We start from the raw sequence: 15,740 nt of genomic DNA, 5'->3' as shown, positions 1-15,740 counted from the left end.
TATCCTGACCGCAGTCTACATCCCACTCCAGGCAGACGTCCGTCTGGCACTGGAGGAGCTGCACGCCGTGGTCAACAAACACCAGACGTCTTACCCCGAGGCATTTACCACCATTGCTGGGGACTTCAATAAGGCGAACCTCAAGAAATCACTCCCCAACTTCCACCAACATGTCTCCTGCTGCACCAGAGGACCAAACACCCTCGACCACTGCTACACCACCATCAAGAATGCCTATCGTTCTATCCCTCGCCCTCACTTCGGTAAGTCCGACCATACCGCGGTGCTGCTGCTTCCTGCCTACAGGCAGCAATTAAAGGGCACACCCCCAGAAGTGAGGACAGTACAGAGCTGGCCGGGGGGGGGGCACGGTCGTTACAGACTTCATAAAGAAATGTGTGGAGGACTGCATCCCTACAAAAACCTTCCGAGTGTTTCCCAATCCGAAACCTTGGATGAACTTTGAGATCCGCACTCTCCTGAAGTCCAGACACAGGGCATTCACCTCCAATGATACAGTGGCCTACATGAAGACCAGATACGACCTTGGTAAGTCCATCAAAAAGACCAAAAGGGACTTCTGCTCCAAACTGGAGGACGAGACAGATGTTCGGCAGCTGTGGCAGGGCCTGAATGCAATCACCTCCGACAAGGCAAAACCAGGAGGCAGCTCGAATGTCGGTGTAACATCACTCCCTGTTTTACGCACGCTTTGACAGGGTGAATACTGATGTGCCTTCCCGATCCCCCATTCACTGTGATGACATTTCAGTCTCAGTCACAGAGGCCGATGTCAGGAAATCCTTCAGAGGGGTGAACCCCCGAAAAGCACCTCGTCCTGATAGTATACCCAGTCGTGTTCTTAAAACCTGTGCGGACTAACTGGCGGGAGTTTTTACGGACATTTTCAACCTGAGGTCTGAGGTCCCCACCTGCTTTAAAAGGGCATCAATTATACCGGTGCCCAAGAAGAGTAAGGTGACGTGCCTCAATGACTATCGACCAGTGGCACTAACGCCGGTGGTGATGAAGTGCTTTGAGAGGTTGATCATGGAGCAAATCAACTCCTACCTCGACAAAAACCTGGACCCACTGCAGTTCGCTTACCGCCACAACAGATCAATGGTGGATGCGATCTCGCTGGCCCTCCACTCCGCACTGGACCACTTGGACAACAAAAACTCATATGTCAGGCTGTTATTCCTTGATTACAGCTCGGCATTTAACACAATCATCCCCTCCAAACTGGTTACCAAACTCGCAGAACTGGGTCTCTGTGCATCCCTCTGCAACTGGATCCTCGACTTCCTCATCCGCAGACCACAGTCTGTTCGTATTGGTGGAAATGTGTCAGCCTCGATAACAATCAGCACGGGAGCACCTCAAGGCTGCGTGCTCAGCCCCCTGCTGTACTCACTCTATACTCATGACTGCGTAGTGAACCACAGTGCGAACTCCATCATCAAGTTCGCTGACGACACCACTATTGTGGGGCGTATCACTGATGGGGATGAGTCAGAATACAGAACAGAGATCGAGCAACTGTCCATATGGTGCCAGCACAATAACCTGGCCCTCAACACCAGCAAAACCAAGGAACTGATTGTGGACTTTGGAAGGAGTAGGAGGGGGACCCACACCCCCATTTATATCAACGGGTCGATGGTTGAAAGGGTCAAGAATTTCAAATTCCTGGGCGTGCACATCTCTGAAGATCTTTCCTGGTCCGAGAACACCAACGCAATTATCAAAAAAGCTCATCAACGCCTCCTGAGAAGATTACGGAGAGTCAGATTGTCAAGGAAGACTCTCTCTAACTTCTACAGGTGCACAGTCGAGAGCATACTGATCGGTTGCATCGTGGCTTGGTTCGGCAATTTGAGCGCCCTGGAGAGGAAAAGACTTCAAAAAGTAGTAAACACTGCCCAGTCCATCATCGGCTCTGACCTTCCTTCCATCGAGGGGATTTATTGCAGTCGCTGCCTCAAAAAGGCTGGCAGTATCATCAAAGACCCACACCATCCTGGCCACACACTCATCTCCCTGCTATCTTCAGGTAGAAGGTACAGGAGCCTGAAGACTGCAACAACCAGGTTCAGGAATAGCTACTTCCCTACAGCCATCAGGCTATTAAACCTGGCTCGGACAAAACTCTGATTATTAATAACCACTTTCTGTTATTTGCACTTTACCAGTTTATTTATTCATGTGTGTATATATTTATATCATGGTATATGGACACATTTATCTGTTTTGTAGTAAATGCCGACTATTTTCTGTGTGCTTAAGCAAGAATTTCATTGTCCTATACAGGGACACATGACAATAAACTCACTTGAACTTGACTGGTGATGAATTTACATAATTTCTGATCTTGCTTATTTAAGTTAATTAAGAAAAGCATCCTGTTTGCCTTTTTAATCACTGTTGACTTTTAAGGAACAGTGAGCACACCAATGTCAGGGGATCTTTGACCTCAAATGTTCCATGAATACTGTCTGACCTGCTGAGTGTTTCCAGTATTTTCGATTTCAATTTGTTTACACACTTGGTTGGTCTTTTGAAATGAACGAACATTCTTAAAGGAATGTTTTAATCTGTGAGATATGATGTCTCAAATGTAAAATCATTTCCTTGATTTTTGAGGAATGGATCTTTAGACGCTTACAAAATTTTACAAATGAACAATTTCTAGTCTGTCTTAATCTTTAAATGCATATGCTGTAAGCACACAGAAAATGTCAGCTTAATTTACCCCATCTTTCAGTGACAACCTTTCCACTTGTGTGATTTTAAACTTATAGCTTGTTGCTGGGCCAAAGTTTGGGAGTTCCTTGTCGGTCAATACAGTGAGAGGACAATCAAGGCTACCACAGTTCAGAAAGAATCACAGCCACCACCTTGTCAACATAACTGGAAATGAATTGAGCAAGAAATGCAATCTTGCCCACATCCTGAAATCAAAATTAAATAAAAAAAAGTGCTTGATATCATAAGTGATAGGAGCAGAATTAGGGCATTCAATCATGGCTGACCTATCACTCCCTCCTAACCACATTCTCCTGTCTTTTCCCCATAACCTCTGGCACCTGTACCAATCAAGAATTTATCTATTTCGGCCTTAAATATATCCACTGACTTTGCCTCCACAGCCTGCTGTGGCAAAGAATTCCACAGATTAACCAGCCTCTGACTAAAGAGATTCTTCCTCGTATCTTTCCTAAAAGAACGTCCTTTAATTCTGTGGCTATGACCTCTAGTCCGAGGCTCTCCCACTAGTGGAAACATCTCCACATCTACTCTATCCAATTACAGCTTCGGTTTTCTTTGAGAACTTCTATCGAAGGGAAAGACTGAAATTTATCTTATTTCAAAATTGAAATCCAACTTCAACAACCAGATGAATTACACAGTGCAATGAATAATAATTTACAACAAATTTTATTTGTGCAGGAAGTATGTAACTTCCAAAAATTGTAGGTGTGATTTATTCTGGTGTAACCACATGTCCCTATTTGGAGATGAAATCTGGAATGCTCCTGGTGTCGAGATTAATATTTATCCGGTCAAGAGATGGAATAAGCGAGTTCGGTATTCCGACTGTGCATGCCCAGGTTATAGGTCACTAGCTATAAAACAGTCTTGGCAACGGTGGTGCTGCATTGTGTGCAGGCGTGCGTTTCGTCTGTAGTCGGGGTCGGCTCTCCTTCGCTGCAGGTGCTGTTGAGTTGCTGTTGGGCTGTCCCCATCCACTCCTCGGTGTCCTGTCCCTGTCCGGAGGTGTCCGGGGTGGCCCCAGGTTGGGGCAGAAGGCTGCCCGCAGAGCGGCCCAGTCTAGCGCTGGGCCAGAGGAGGCTGAGCGCAGGCTGGTGCTCTGGCGCAGGCGAGGCCGCGGCCCTCTCTCCTCCTCGGGGTTGCGGATGAAGTGGCAGCGAGTACCGTAGGGGCAGAAGCCGGTGGTGTGCAAGGTACCTCCTTTACTTGGGGTAGCGGCTGAGGCCGTGGGCTAACTGGCACTTGTCGCTGGAGCAGCCCATCGGGGAGTGGGTTCCTCTGGAGTTGGAGCGGGGTTGGGCTGGAGTTGGCGCTGGCTGTGGGTTCTGTGGATCTGGGGCCGCTGGTGTTGTCAGTCCGGGCTGTCAGTTGGCCCGGGCTGTCTGTTGCCCCCTCCCGATCTCCCACTGAAAAAAGACCAAAAATCGGACCCAAACTTTAGTCACTGAATCTACAGCGCTTCTTTAGATTTTTATTTATAGCGTTTGACCTCGGACAAATCCCACGATTCCTTGTGTTTTTCGGAATACCGAACTCGCTTATTAAATCAGTGTGACTACAGCTGTGCTTTCTATCACTTCCTTTCATTGATTTCTTTATATTGTTAGGCAGCTGTGTAGCAGCGGAATGAGCAATGGTAATGTGCCCTAGAAATGTAAGCTAGCCAAAAAAGTGCATATATAACTTAAGAAGAAAGCATAATTTATAACACCACTGTTTGTACATTGTGTTGAAAAAACCCCAAATAGAACTATTTTTTCAAATTGATTTTAAGAAATTGACATGTAAAAACGAGTTTCTATTAAAAATGGTCATCTCTTAATAAATGGATTAATTTATATAAAATTGTATGAATTCCATTAATTTTCAATTACCAGCAGAAAGATTGGAATTGTGGTTCTGTTTTGATAATACATGCCTAGCATGGGACATGACCATACAAATTAACTCTCTATAGGCCAAGGGAAACTTGAACACAATGGGACAATGATTGATATCAAGCAGTTACTGAATAATAATTTCCTTTTAGGTGCCAGCAAACTATGCATGCTTGAATGAAAATAATTGTGCCAGTCTGTCTTATAGACACATATTGCCTATGTGCCCCATTTTAGCTTAAAGAATTAAAGTTCTTAAATATGCTTTTAAAATTACGTTGCTCATGATTGGATTTCATTGCAGATTTAACTGTGATGCAATGAACTTGCTACTAGGACCAGATGATGTGGACTGTGGGTAGTGAGAACATATGAAAATTGATGATCATTTTTTATGGGAAGAGGCAGATGTTACCTGAAATAATGTAGAATTTGGTTTCATAAATTTGGTTAGGTACTTGTTTTCATTGCCTTGACCATAGCATGAATTATGGTCGTAATTCATGTTAGTGTGCACCCACATGTGCCTTTGAAGTATCCATGTCTTTTAGCACATAAGGTTGAAAGAAACATGCATAGATTATTTAAACAAAACTCAAAATCATACTCTGATTATAAACAAGAAATTAATCTCTAAAGTCACATGGGTTAATTCCACGTGATTTATTTGAAAATGCAGATGAAAATCTGAAAATTTATGGATAATTTAGAATGTTTTGAATAAAATAGCTAAATCCAGTATTGGCATTATCGATTTTGTTCTCATGCAGATCTTTAGTGTACAGTTGACCCTTGGAGATCAAACTTGGGAAGCAGAAGGAAGTAGCATCAAAAAGGCTCAACATGCTGCTGCAGCCAAAGCTTTGAGTGAGACCACTCTCCCAGAACCTTCCCCACGGCCAACAAAAGCAATTATGAACAATAATCCAGGTACAGGTATAGTTTATTCATCATAATTTGTTTCCTATGAGCTTTAATGGAATGATTTCAGGAACGGCAGCAAACTGGGTAGATCAAGACAGCACAGTGGCACAGCTGATGGATCAACTGCTTCACAGCACCAAAGAACTGGATTCGCTCATGACCTTGGGTGCTGTCTGTGTGGAGTTTGCACGTTCTGGTGTGCAGGGAGTGGATGCGGAAGTGAGATAGTGCAGAAATCGTGTGAATGGATGATCGATGGGCCAAAGGGCCCGTTTCCATCTTTCAATCAATTAGAAACGCTGTGGTTCTTGAAGCAAGGAAGCTGAGAGGTCATTTGATAGTTTTAACGATCATAAGGACTTAAAAGGAAAATGACTAATTAGTGAATGGCAAGCAAAACAAAGGAATCCATTTAAGATGATTGGTGTGGGAACCAGAGGTGTTTTAACTAGAATTTGGAATACACTACCTGACGGACTGGCCAGCACATATTCAATAGTGGTCATTTTATGAGAATTGGATAAGTTCTTGGAGTGAAAAACTTTGCAGGGATGTGGACAAAGAGCAGGAGCCTGAGAAAATCAGTCTAGACAATGGTCCAAACAGCCAACAAAATGGCTATCTAACCATCTTTGATTTACTATTTGTTTTGCGCTAATACCAACCCTTGTTCATCCCTCTTTATCTAAATCTACAACAAAGCATTTTGTATATCCCTTGTGTATTTACATTTTATCCTTAAAATCCAGCTCGACTTTTCATTTCAACTTTCCCCTTTTATTGTTGGAAAACTTAAATGAATGTAGGATTTTAGTGAAACTTGATAATGATCTGTGTATTTTATGCAGTGATCCGTGAATGGCTAAAATTAAGCTGTGTTGCTAGATCTTCTGTTCTTCCGAATGGTTATTGATTTGGGCAAGCTCTGTAAGATGGATATGAAGACCACGGATGTGAAGAACATGGAGGTTAAGAAACGTTTAGACGGGTACATAGGGTAGGTTTTGAGGGATTATGGGCCAAATGCAGGCAGGTGGGGCTAGTGCTGATGGGGCATGGTGGTCGAAGTTGGGCCAAAGGGCCTGTTTCCACGCTGCATGACTCTGTGACTATAACTGAAAACTCATTCTGCTTGCTGAGATCCAGAATTTAGCCTTTTCTCTGGTGCGACTTAGCCCAAAGAATGTTGCCCAGGATACAGTCAATCACAGGATATTTAACTTGTCTGATTTTTGCATACATATAGATGTTTTTGAAATACATTATAAGATGGAAGTTCCTCAAGTATTTGTAATTCACCTGTATGACATTTCTCTTCCATGAGATTTGGTATATTAATGTTTTTTCAACGATTGCAGCAGGATCTTGGTCTGGTGCGCTGAGGAATGGTTGATAGAATTTACCACAGAGAAATGTGAAGCGTTGCATTTTAGGAAGTCTAACATGGGCAGGATCTACACAGTGAATGGTAGGGCTCTGGGGAGTGTTGTAGAGTGGTGTAAGAATCTAAGAGCGCAGGTCCTTGAAAGTTGCATCAAAGGTGGATAGGGTGGTCAAAAAGGCCCTCGTCAGTAAGAGTATTGAGTATAGAACTTGGGAGGCCATGTTGCAATTATTTAAGAGGCCACATTTAGAGCATTGTGTTCAGTTTTGGCAACATGCTATCGGAAAGATGTTGTCGAGCTGGAAAGGGTGCAGAGAAGGTTTACAAGGATGTTGCGAGGGCCTGAGCTATAGGGAGAGGTTGAGCAGGCTAGGACACTATTCCTTGGAGCACAGGAGAATGAGGGGTGTTCCTATAGAGGTGCACAAAATCATGAGAGGAATAGATCAGTTAAATGTACAGAGTCTCTTGCCCAGAGTAGGGAAATCGATAACCAGAGGACAAAGTTTTAAGGTGATGGGGGGAAAAGATTTAATAGGAACCTGACTTTGCTTCAACCAGGGGGCAAATTAAAATGTTACAACAATAAAGGTCCATCTCAGGTTGTCCTTGTGCTGACTGTTTAAAATACAGCCTTGTTTCAAACATTGCCTGCGATCGTGCCTCGTCCCTTTTTCAATAATCTATTCCCGCAGCAGTGAAAAACTCTCTTCCTTAAGATCTCTTGAGGTTTTGATATTATTATTCCTCAGCATGAGTACTTGGCTGTCGAAATGCAAACTTCTGAGATTTACCCTTTGACCTCTCCAGCTCTTTCCCCCTTCGATCACTTGTTCCTTCCTCATGCTCTCCCTCAATTTCTCTCTTTCATTTTCGCTATTTCTCTCCCCTTCCTCTGCCCCGCTTGTGCCCACACCTCCTCCTCAGCCCTCAATCCCACACAGTCCAGTGTTTCCTAAAATATTCTAAAACACTTTGGCATGGTTTTATCATTAAATACAACTTCATGTCGAAGGGTAACTATACAACATATGCCAGTGATTGTGGTACCTTTGATTTTGGTCATGGACATTGACAAGTTATGAATTCTTTTTTTGTAGAGTGCGTATTTAAATTATTGTGCGTGCATAATCTGCAGCATTTGAAGTTGCATTGTTTGGTCTTGCTTTAAAAAGCTGTTGTATTTATTTTTGTGTGTATTTCAGGCAGCATAACGCCAACGGTAGAGCTGAATGGTCTTGCAATGAGGAGGGGTGAGCCTGCTATCTATAGACCATTAGAACCAAAGCCATTACCCAACTACAGAGCTAATTATAACTTTAAGGGCATGTACAATCAAAGGTTAGTCTGGTGAGCTTTTCAATTTATTGGCAAATTATTTGTAACTTGATCTGCTAACGTGATTATAGTCCATTATCAACTGAAAGAGTCAAATAAAATTAATTGTACGTAAGGAATATTAACAAAAATAGCAATCCCTTCATGTTCCCTTCATGTTGATCCTGGTTGAATCTTTTGCACCTCACTAATATACTTGGTGAATGTCAAGAGTATTTACTCGAATGTCCAAAATAGGACGTTGTAATTCGCACTAGCTGCGTTGTTGCAGCCCCATTAACGCGGTAAAGCACAAATAAGCATATAATAATCAGTAATGCAATAAATTAATAATCACTAATAGATATAGATAGATATAGATATAGATATGCCATTTATTGTCACTATACATGTACAGTGAAATTGAAAGCTGCTCGTATCAGTGCATACAATAATTTACAAAAACAAGAAAGGGAAAAAACAAAAAACTTTAGTAGAAGGGGGAGGGGGGGGGGGGGGGGGGGGGGATACCAATTTTGCGGCGCTAAATATACAGATGGAAGTCCGGGTGTTGGGCTGTGAAGTCAGTGCATGTGTGAATGTGAATTAAGAGTAGTTGTAATTTTCGGAAAGCAACTATTTCTGAGTCTATTTGTCCTGGATTTGATGCACCTATAGCGCCTTCCAGAGGGCAGCAGGTCGAACAGTCCAAACGCAGGATGGGAGCTGTCCTTGATGATATTCTTTGCCCTGCTAAGGCAGCGGGAGGTGTAGATATCCATCAGGGAGGGGAGAGGGCAACCAATGATCTTCTGCGCTGTCCTAGTTACCCTCTGAAGCCTCTCCCTGTCTGCCATGGTGCAGCTGCCATCCCATGCTGTAATGCAGTTTTCAGCAGGCTCTCGATGGACGAGCGGTAGAAGGTCAGCAGCAGGTTAGAGTCCAGGTTGTGCTTCCTGAGGACGTTTTGTAATAATACAAAAGGGAAACTTTAGTACAACCAAAACAATGACCATAGTAGATCATCGTTGCTGAGGTAGGGTTGTGATTAGTGTTGTGCAGTGTTCAAGAACCGGATTATTGTTAGGAAGAAACTGTTCTTGGAGGTCGTGGTTTTCCGGTTCTTGATCCTCCCTCCTGATGGTATTATTGAGATGAGTGTGTTGCCAGGGTGGTATGGGTCTTTGATATTAGCTCCCTTTTCTTGAGGCAGCACCTCCTGCAAATCCTTTCAATAGTGGACCAGGCAATGTGGACCACTTTCTGCAGCCTCCTTCATTCCTGAGTATTCAAGTTACTGAACCAGGCTGTGATACAACTAGTCAGTAGACTCCTTACCATACACTTGTAGAAATTCTGCAAGTGTATTTAGTGCCCAAATCTTCTAAGGAAATAGAGGCATTGATGAGCATTCAATAAACACATCACTGTGCTGGACCCAGGACTCATCTCAGAGGTAGTTACACTTGACTCTGTTGACTCTATCCACCGCCGTCCTGCCGATGAAGACAGGTTCATGGATCTATGACTTTCTCTTCCTGATGTCAACAATCTCAGTCTTGCTAATGTTGTGGGTACGATTGATGCTCTGGCACCATTCAATGAGATTATCAATCTCTGTCCTGTTCCCTGACTCATTGTTACCACTTATTCATCCAATGCCGGAGGTATTGTCGGAAAACGTGTATATGGCGGTTGGAGGTGTTTCTGCAAGTCATTGGTAAAGAGAGAGTGGCGCTGGGGACAGAGCATACAGCCTTGAGGTGCTCCTGTGTTGGGAGTCATTCAGGAAGAAATGTCTATTTATACTGTTCTTGCCTATTCATACTGATTGTGGTCTGACAGTGAGGAAGTCAAGGGTCCACTTGCATAGATACGAACAAAGACCCAGTTCCCTGAGTTTAAGTTTAGAGGGGGTAATAGTGTTGAACCATAGTTAATGAACACCAGCTTGATGTACGAGTACTGTTTATTCATGTTTGTATATATTTATATTATGGTATATGGACACACTTATCTGTTTTGTAGTAAATGCCTACTATGTTCTGTGTGCTCAAGCAAAGCAAGAATGTCATTGTTCTATACAGGGACACATGACAATAAACTCACTTGAACTTGAACTTATTGTTCAAATGGTCCAATGCAGAATGGACAGATTGTGAGATGACATTCCCTGTTGTAATGGCGTGCAAGCCCTGCCACAGCTGCCATACATCTGTCTGTCTTGTTTATTTATATCTATGTGAGTACTGTACTGTTTCACTTTAGTATTTAGATGGAGTAATCTTTTTCAATATAATAAAATGTTCAACAATGGAATATTAGAATAATCTGGTGAAAATGTTTTATGATAGCGAAACACTCAGAGCAAATACAAAATGTTGCGTTTTGCCCATTCACTGAAAATCTATTATAATTTTGTTCATATTACAGCATAATTACATGACAGTTTAGACAGCACACCAGGTATTTGGCACTGAAAATTATTTTTTGGCTCCGATGGCATTGATTCCAGTAGCATAATATTTTGAAGCATTTCTCTCTGAATATATCATGTATCATTTGGTTTCTTGGTTTCTCTGTTGTATTCCAAAGTGTTTATTTCCTTGAGTCGGTGGCTTGTTTTCCACATGTATGATAAGCATCCAAGTGTTTGAGGACTTTACAACTATAATTATAATCATGTCATTTCCCCTAATTGTAAGGTTTGGCTTTCAGTCAAATTTGTATTAGTTCCATACATGCATGGATGCTTTTCTTGTGAGTATTTGTAATGTTCTCCCCATGGACCATCCTGCAGCCTACACATTTTACTCTGCATTCCAGGAATTTTCCAAGTTAACATAAATCATAGCAGCTTATTAACTTAGGCATCTTGAGTATTTGCCTGTTCTGTGGGTCATGTTGTGAGAAATCACAGCCGGCGTGTTGCTTCTTTCTCTATTCTCCCTTTCCTAATGCACTATTAGATACCTTTGCCACAATTGGTGGGTGTATGGAACAAGCTGCCAGAGGAGGTAGTCGAGGCAGGGACTATTCCAACATTTAAAAAACAGTTAGACAGGTACATGGATAGGACAAGTTTGGAGGGATATGGACCAAACGTGGGCAGGTGGGACCTGTGTAGCTGGGATATGTTGGCCGGTGTGGGCAAGATGGGCCGAAGGGCCTGTTTCCACACGGTATCACCCTATGACTAATTAATAAATTATTGTTATTAAGCATCACATGAAACAGAAAAATAACCAGCAGACTTTTTGAGATAAAATATCAGAATAGGCTCTAAAGAATTTTGAAGCCTGACAGCAATTTTTTAATATATATTTTTTAAATTACCTTCCTTGGTGAAAGCTATTGGAGAGTCATTGGAGTATTTTTCCTTTATTGTCTTTTAAAGCCCATTGACTTCAATTTCATCCTGGGTGCCACGCTTGGTTAAATGTGATGTTGATGTTAAGGACTGTCACTCTCATTTAACATCTAGAGTTCAGCTCTTTCACACATATTTGCACAAGGCTGTGCTAAGGTCTGGACCCAAGTGGTCTGAGTGACACCCAATTAGGTATTGGCGAGTAGGTTATTGGTGAGTAAACGCTACTTGAGCGCATTGTTGATGAAACCTTGCATCACTTTACTGACAATTGAGAAACTTGGATGGCGATTGTTGGAGGGAAATTTGTGCTTAAACTGTACCCTGTATCTGGCTTCACGAGGAGCCCAGTCACCCTCTTAATTATGGCTCAGACAGGGACAGACACACAGAACATTGGCACTGGGTGGCACGGTGGAGTTGCTACCCCACGGCGCCAGAGACGTGGGTCCGATCCTGTTTATAGGTGCTGTCTGCATGGAGTTAGTACGTTCTCCACGAGACCACATGGATTTTCTCCGGGTGCTCCAGTTTTCTCCTACACTCCAAGGGCATACAGATTTGTAGGTTAAATGACTTTGGTAAAATTGTTCCTATTGTGTGTGGGATAGTACTAGTGTATGGGGAATCACCAGTCAGTGCAGACTCGGTGGGCCGAAGGGCCTGTTTCTGTGCTGTATCCCTAGACTAAACAGTGGTGAGTTTCTCAAACCACTCAGTTTATTCAGGGCCATAACAGTGTGCACTGAAAACACAGAGTGCTTTCCAATGATTGCTGTTAAGGCCTTGAATAAACTGACTTGTTTGAGACATCACGACTGGTCTAGGAGATGTTCTTTATGTTTGACCCTGTGTGAGCCACAATTAAGATGGCAACTGTGTCCCAGGTACAGGTGAAACTCAAAATTTCTTCCAACAATGGTTAACCAGATTGGATTGACCTTTTTGTGAATGGCACAAATGAGGACAACTTTCCACATTTACGGATAGATGTCTGTGTGTAACTGTACTGGAGCAGCTTGACCCGAGGTGCAGCTATATTTGGAGTGTAGGTGTAGGTACCACAGTTGGGATGTTATCTAGTCCCATAGCCTTTGCTATGTGCAGTGATCTCAGCCATTTCTTGACATCACATGGAGTGAATCAAATTTGCAGGACCCTGAGCAAAATGCAGAGCTAATAACTCTCAAGAAGCTTGAGACCGTTCAACACAAAACTATTTATTTGGTTCAACCCCCTCCATCAATCAATCCAAAATGTTTATTCACTCCATCATTAACGCACAGTAGCTTCAATGTATGTCATCCACAAAATGCACTGAACCCCTTGGCTACTTCAGCAGCACATATCAAACGCATGGCATTAATGACACTGTAAGATTAGGTGCAAGGGATTCAAGATTCAAGATTCAAGATAGATTTAATTGTCACGTGTGCCTGATGGCACAGTGAAATTAATTTCCATACAGCCATACAATAAAAATCAACAGGACACAACACACTATGGAGTTTGACATAAAACATCCCCACACAGCAGAATCAAAGTTCCCCACTGTGTGGGAAGGCACCAAAGTCAGTCTCTTCCTCCACTATTCCCCGTGATCAGGGCCTCCCCAAGCCCTCCGCAGTTGCCGCTACGGGCGGCCCGATGTTCAAGACCGCACGCCGGGGTGTTAAAAGGCCGACGTCGGGGCTGCGGGACGTCCTCAGCGGCGTGGACACAGAGTCGGCCCCCTTCTACCGGAGTCTGCGGCTCCCAAAGTCCGTAGGCCGCGCCGGTTGGAGACTGCTGCTGGAGACCCTCTGCAAGGCGCCCCAGGACTCCACGATGCCGTTCAGCGCCGCCCGCGTTGGAAGCTCTCCGCACCAGAGCTCCACGATGTTGGAGCAACGGCCCAACGCTCCGGAGCTCCAACGGCGACCCAGGTAGGTATCGCCCGCTCCGCGGTGACTCCAGCGCTGCGCCACCGCTGTAGCAGCCCTGGTCCCGGTTCCCGGTCCCCGGCAGGAAAGGCCGCTCCGATCCAGCTGGTAGGCCGCGAGGACGCGACTCGGAGAAATAGTCGCGTCCCCGCCAGGAAGAGACTGAGAAACGGTTTCCCCCTTACCCTGCCCCCCTCCCCCACATAGAAAAGTTAAAGTTTCCCCCAACACAACACTTTGGACTAACTAAAAATAATAAAAAAGACAGAAATAACAGACAGGCTGTAGGCAGAGGCTGCTGCCAGTGCAGCGCCCCTAGTGAACTAGGAGTACTCAGGAGTACCTTCACCAGCGATTCAAGATGATGATGTGTCATTTCTCAAGCATTTCTCTGCACAGATCCTACAAGGAATATAAAAAGTATACCAGGAGCCCAATAATGGGAAAGAGATGTTTTATTTTAAATGTTTGCTATAAGGGAACACATTTTGCCAGGATGTTTAAGATAGAACTGCAGCTGCTGGAAAAATCGAAGGTAGACAAAAATGCTGGAGAAACTCAGTGGGTGAGGCAGCATCTGTGGAGAGAAGGAATAGGCGAAGTTTCGGGTCGAGACCCTTCTTCAGACTGATGTTGGGGGGGGGTGGGAAAAAGAAAGGAAGAAATGGAGACAGTAGGCTTGTGGGAGAGCTGGGAACTGGGGGGGAAGGAGGGAGAAAGCAAGGACTATCTGAAATTGGAGAAGTCAATGTTCATATTGCTGGGGTGTAAACTTCCCAAGCGAAATCAGGGCTCTCACTTAACTTTTTTTCTCTGTTGCCAGCCGGGCAAACTAGGCAGCTTTTTAGGTTGCCAAATGACAGTTTAGGTGTTCATTTAATACGGCTTGCACGACGCGTGTGATAATGTGCTCAGACGAAGGGCGTAGTTACCAGTCGGAATTATGCTCAATGAAGCATTCACAAATTATTTCTGCTTCAAATAAAGTCACAAACTAAACATATTCACCACTCAAGACATGATATATACCACAATGACATGCAGCAAAATTATAATCCAGTATCTCAACTCTTTTTACACGTTGCAATGAATGCAATTTCTATTATTTCTTTCCACTTCCAAACAAAAATGTGGTTGGATTATTCAGTTTATGATCAACCTGTGTCAATAAATCCTCCTCTCTCTCTCTCTCTCCCTACGACACATTGTGAGAATTTCTTAAAACTTAGTCATCGAGGGCTCCGGACAGCGAGCACGGTATTCTTCCTGCAGGTAAAGTCATTCACCCACGTTGTGTCTCTGTCTTTCGCTCCCTCCCTCACTCACCCTCGCGCTCTGTCTCCCGCTCCCCATCTCGTCTCTCTCTCTCGTTCTCCCACTCCCTTCCTCTCTCTCCCCCTCCCTGTCGCCTCGGCATTCCCGGAATCATTGACGTTTTGGGGTGACGGCTGCACCGGCGGTTCCTTCCTGTAGGGTTGGGGGAGTCCTGGCCCGTAGCGGCTCCTGTTCCGTTCCCTCTGCGGGTGCCGCCTGGCCTGGCCTGGCCCGCTGAGTTCCTCCAGTGTTTTTTGTTTGACTCTGGAGTTGAAGGTGAACACGGGCGGGGCGGGGGGGGGCTGTGGTGGCTCAGCGGGACGGGCAGCGGCTCTGGGGAGAGGGTTGTGTTTCTGGTCGAGACCCTTCTGCAGACAATCACAAGTACTCTTACCGACGAGAGTTCAGTTCAGTCTGAAGAAGGGTCTTCTCTCCAGAGTCGCTGCGCTGCCTGTCCTGCTGAGTTACTCCAGCTTTTATCTATCCTCAATTTCCGAGTTAAATACAATTTCTCACGGGGGGCTTTTTGCGTCTATCCCCCACCCACTTCCCAACACGGACAGTGTGTGGGCAGACCGGTAAAATGGCGTCGACAATAAAATGGCGTCGACAATCGCACATGTGATTACGCCTTTTTCGCTATGTGGCGCATCTTGCTCCTCTACTATCTTTGATATAAACTGCTGCATTGAGGCAATTCTTCCTTTACATCTTTTTGATGGTGGGGAGGTCAATACCTTTGTTTACCACTTTCTGCAGCCTCCTCCATTGTTGGGTATTTGAGTTACCACACCAGGCCGTGATGCGCCCACTGTACACCTGTAGAGATTTGATAGGCTATTTGGTGACATGCAAAT

General features: G+C 44.3%; 1 protein-coding gene and 1 long non-coding RNA gene across 9 annotated transcripts in view; one reads left to right on the top strand and one right to left on the bottom strand.

Moving 5' to 3' along the window:
* The window catches only part of stau2 (staufen double-stranded RNA binding protein 2), a 345,477-nt gene that overhangs the window by 51,109 nt on the left and 278,628 nt on the right, over nt 1–15,740 (top strand). For all 7 annotated transcript variants that reach the window (XR_008723335.1, XR_008723334.1, XM_055634484.1 and 4 more), the window contains exons 4-5: nt 5,423–5,582; nt 8,166–8,301. Coding sequence is in view for 5 of the 7 variants with exons in the window: in XM_055634484.1 (XP_055490459.1) it covers nt 5,423–5,582; nt 8,166–8,301 (296 nt within the window). In the remaining 2 variants the exon portion in view is untranslated. The remainder of the gene's footprint in view (nt 1–5,422; nt 5,583–8,165; nt 8,302–15,740) is intronic.
* The window catches only part of LOC129696512 (uncharacterized), a 75,194-nt gene that overhangs the window by 4,059 nt on the left and 55,395 nt on the right, over nt 1–15,740 (bottom strand). The window lies entirely within an intron of this gene.

This window comes from Leucoraja erinacea, chromosome 4 (assembly GCF_028641065.1).
Source record: "Leucoraja erinacea ecotype New England chromosome 4, Leri_hhj_1, whole genome shotgun sequence".
Lineage (NCBI taxonomy): Eukaryota > Metazoa > Chordata > Chondrichthyes > Rajiformes > Rajidae > Leucoraja > Leucoraja erinaceus.
Note: the sequence above shows the minus strand (reverse complement) of the source record. Positions and strands in the feature narration are given on the sequence as shown.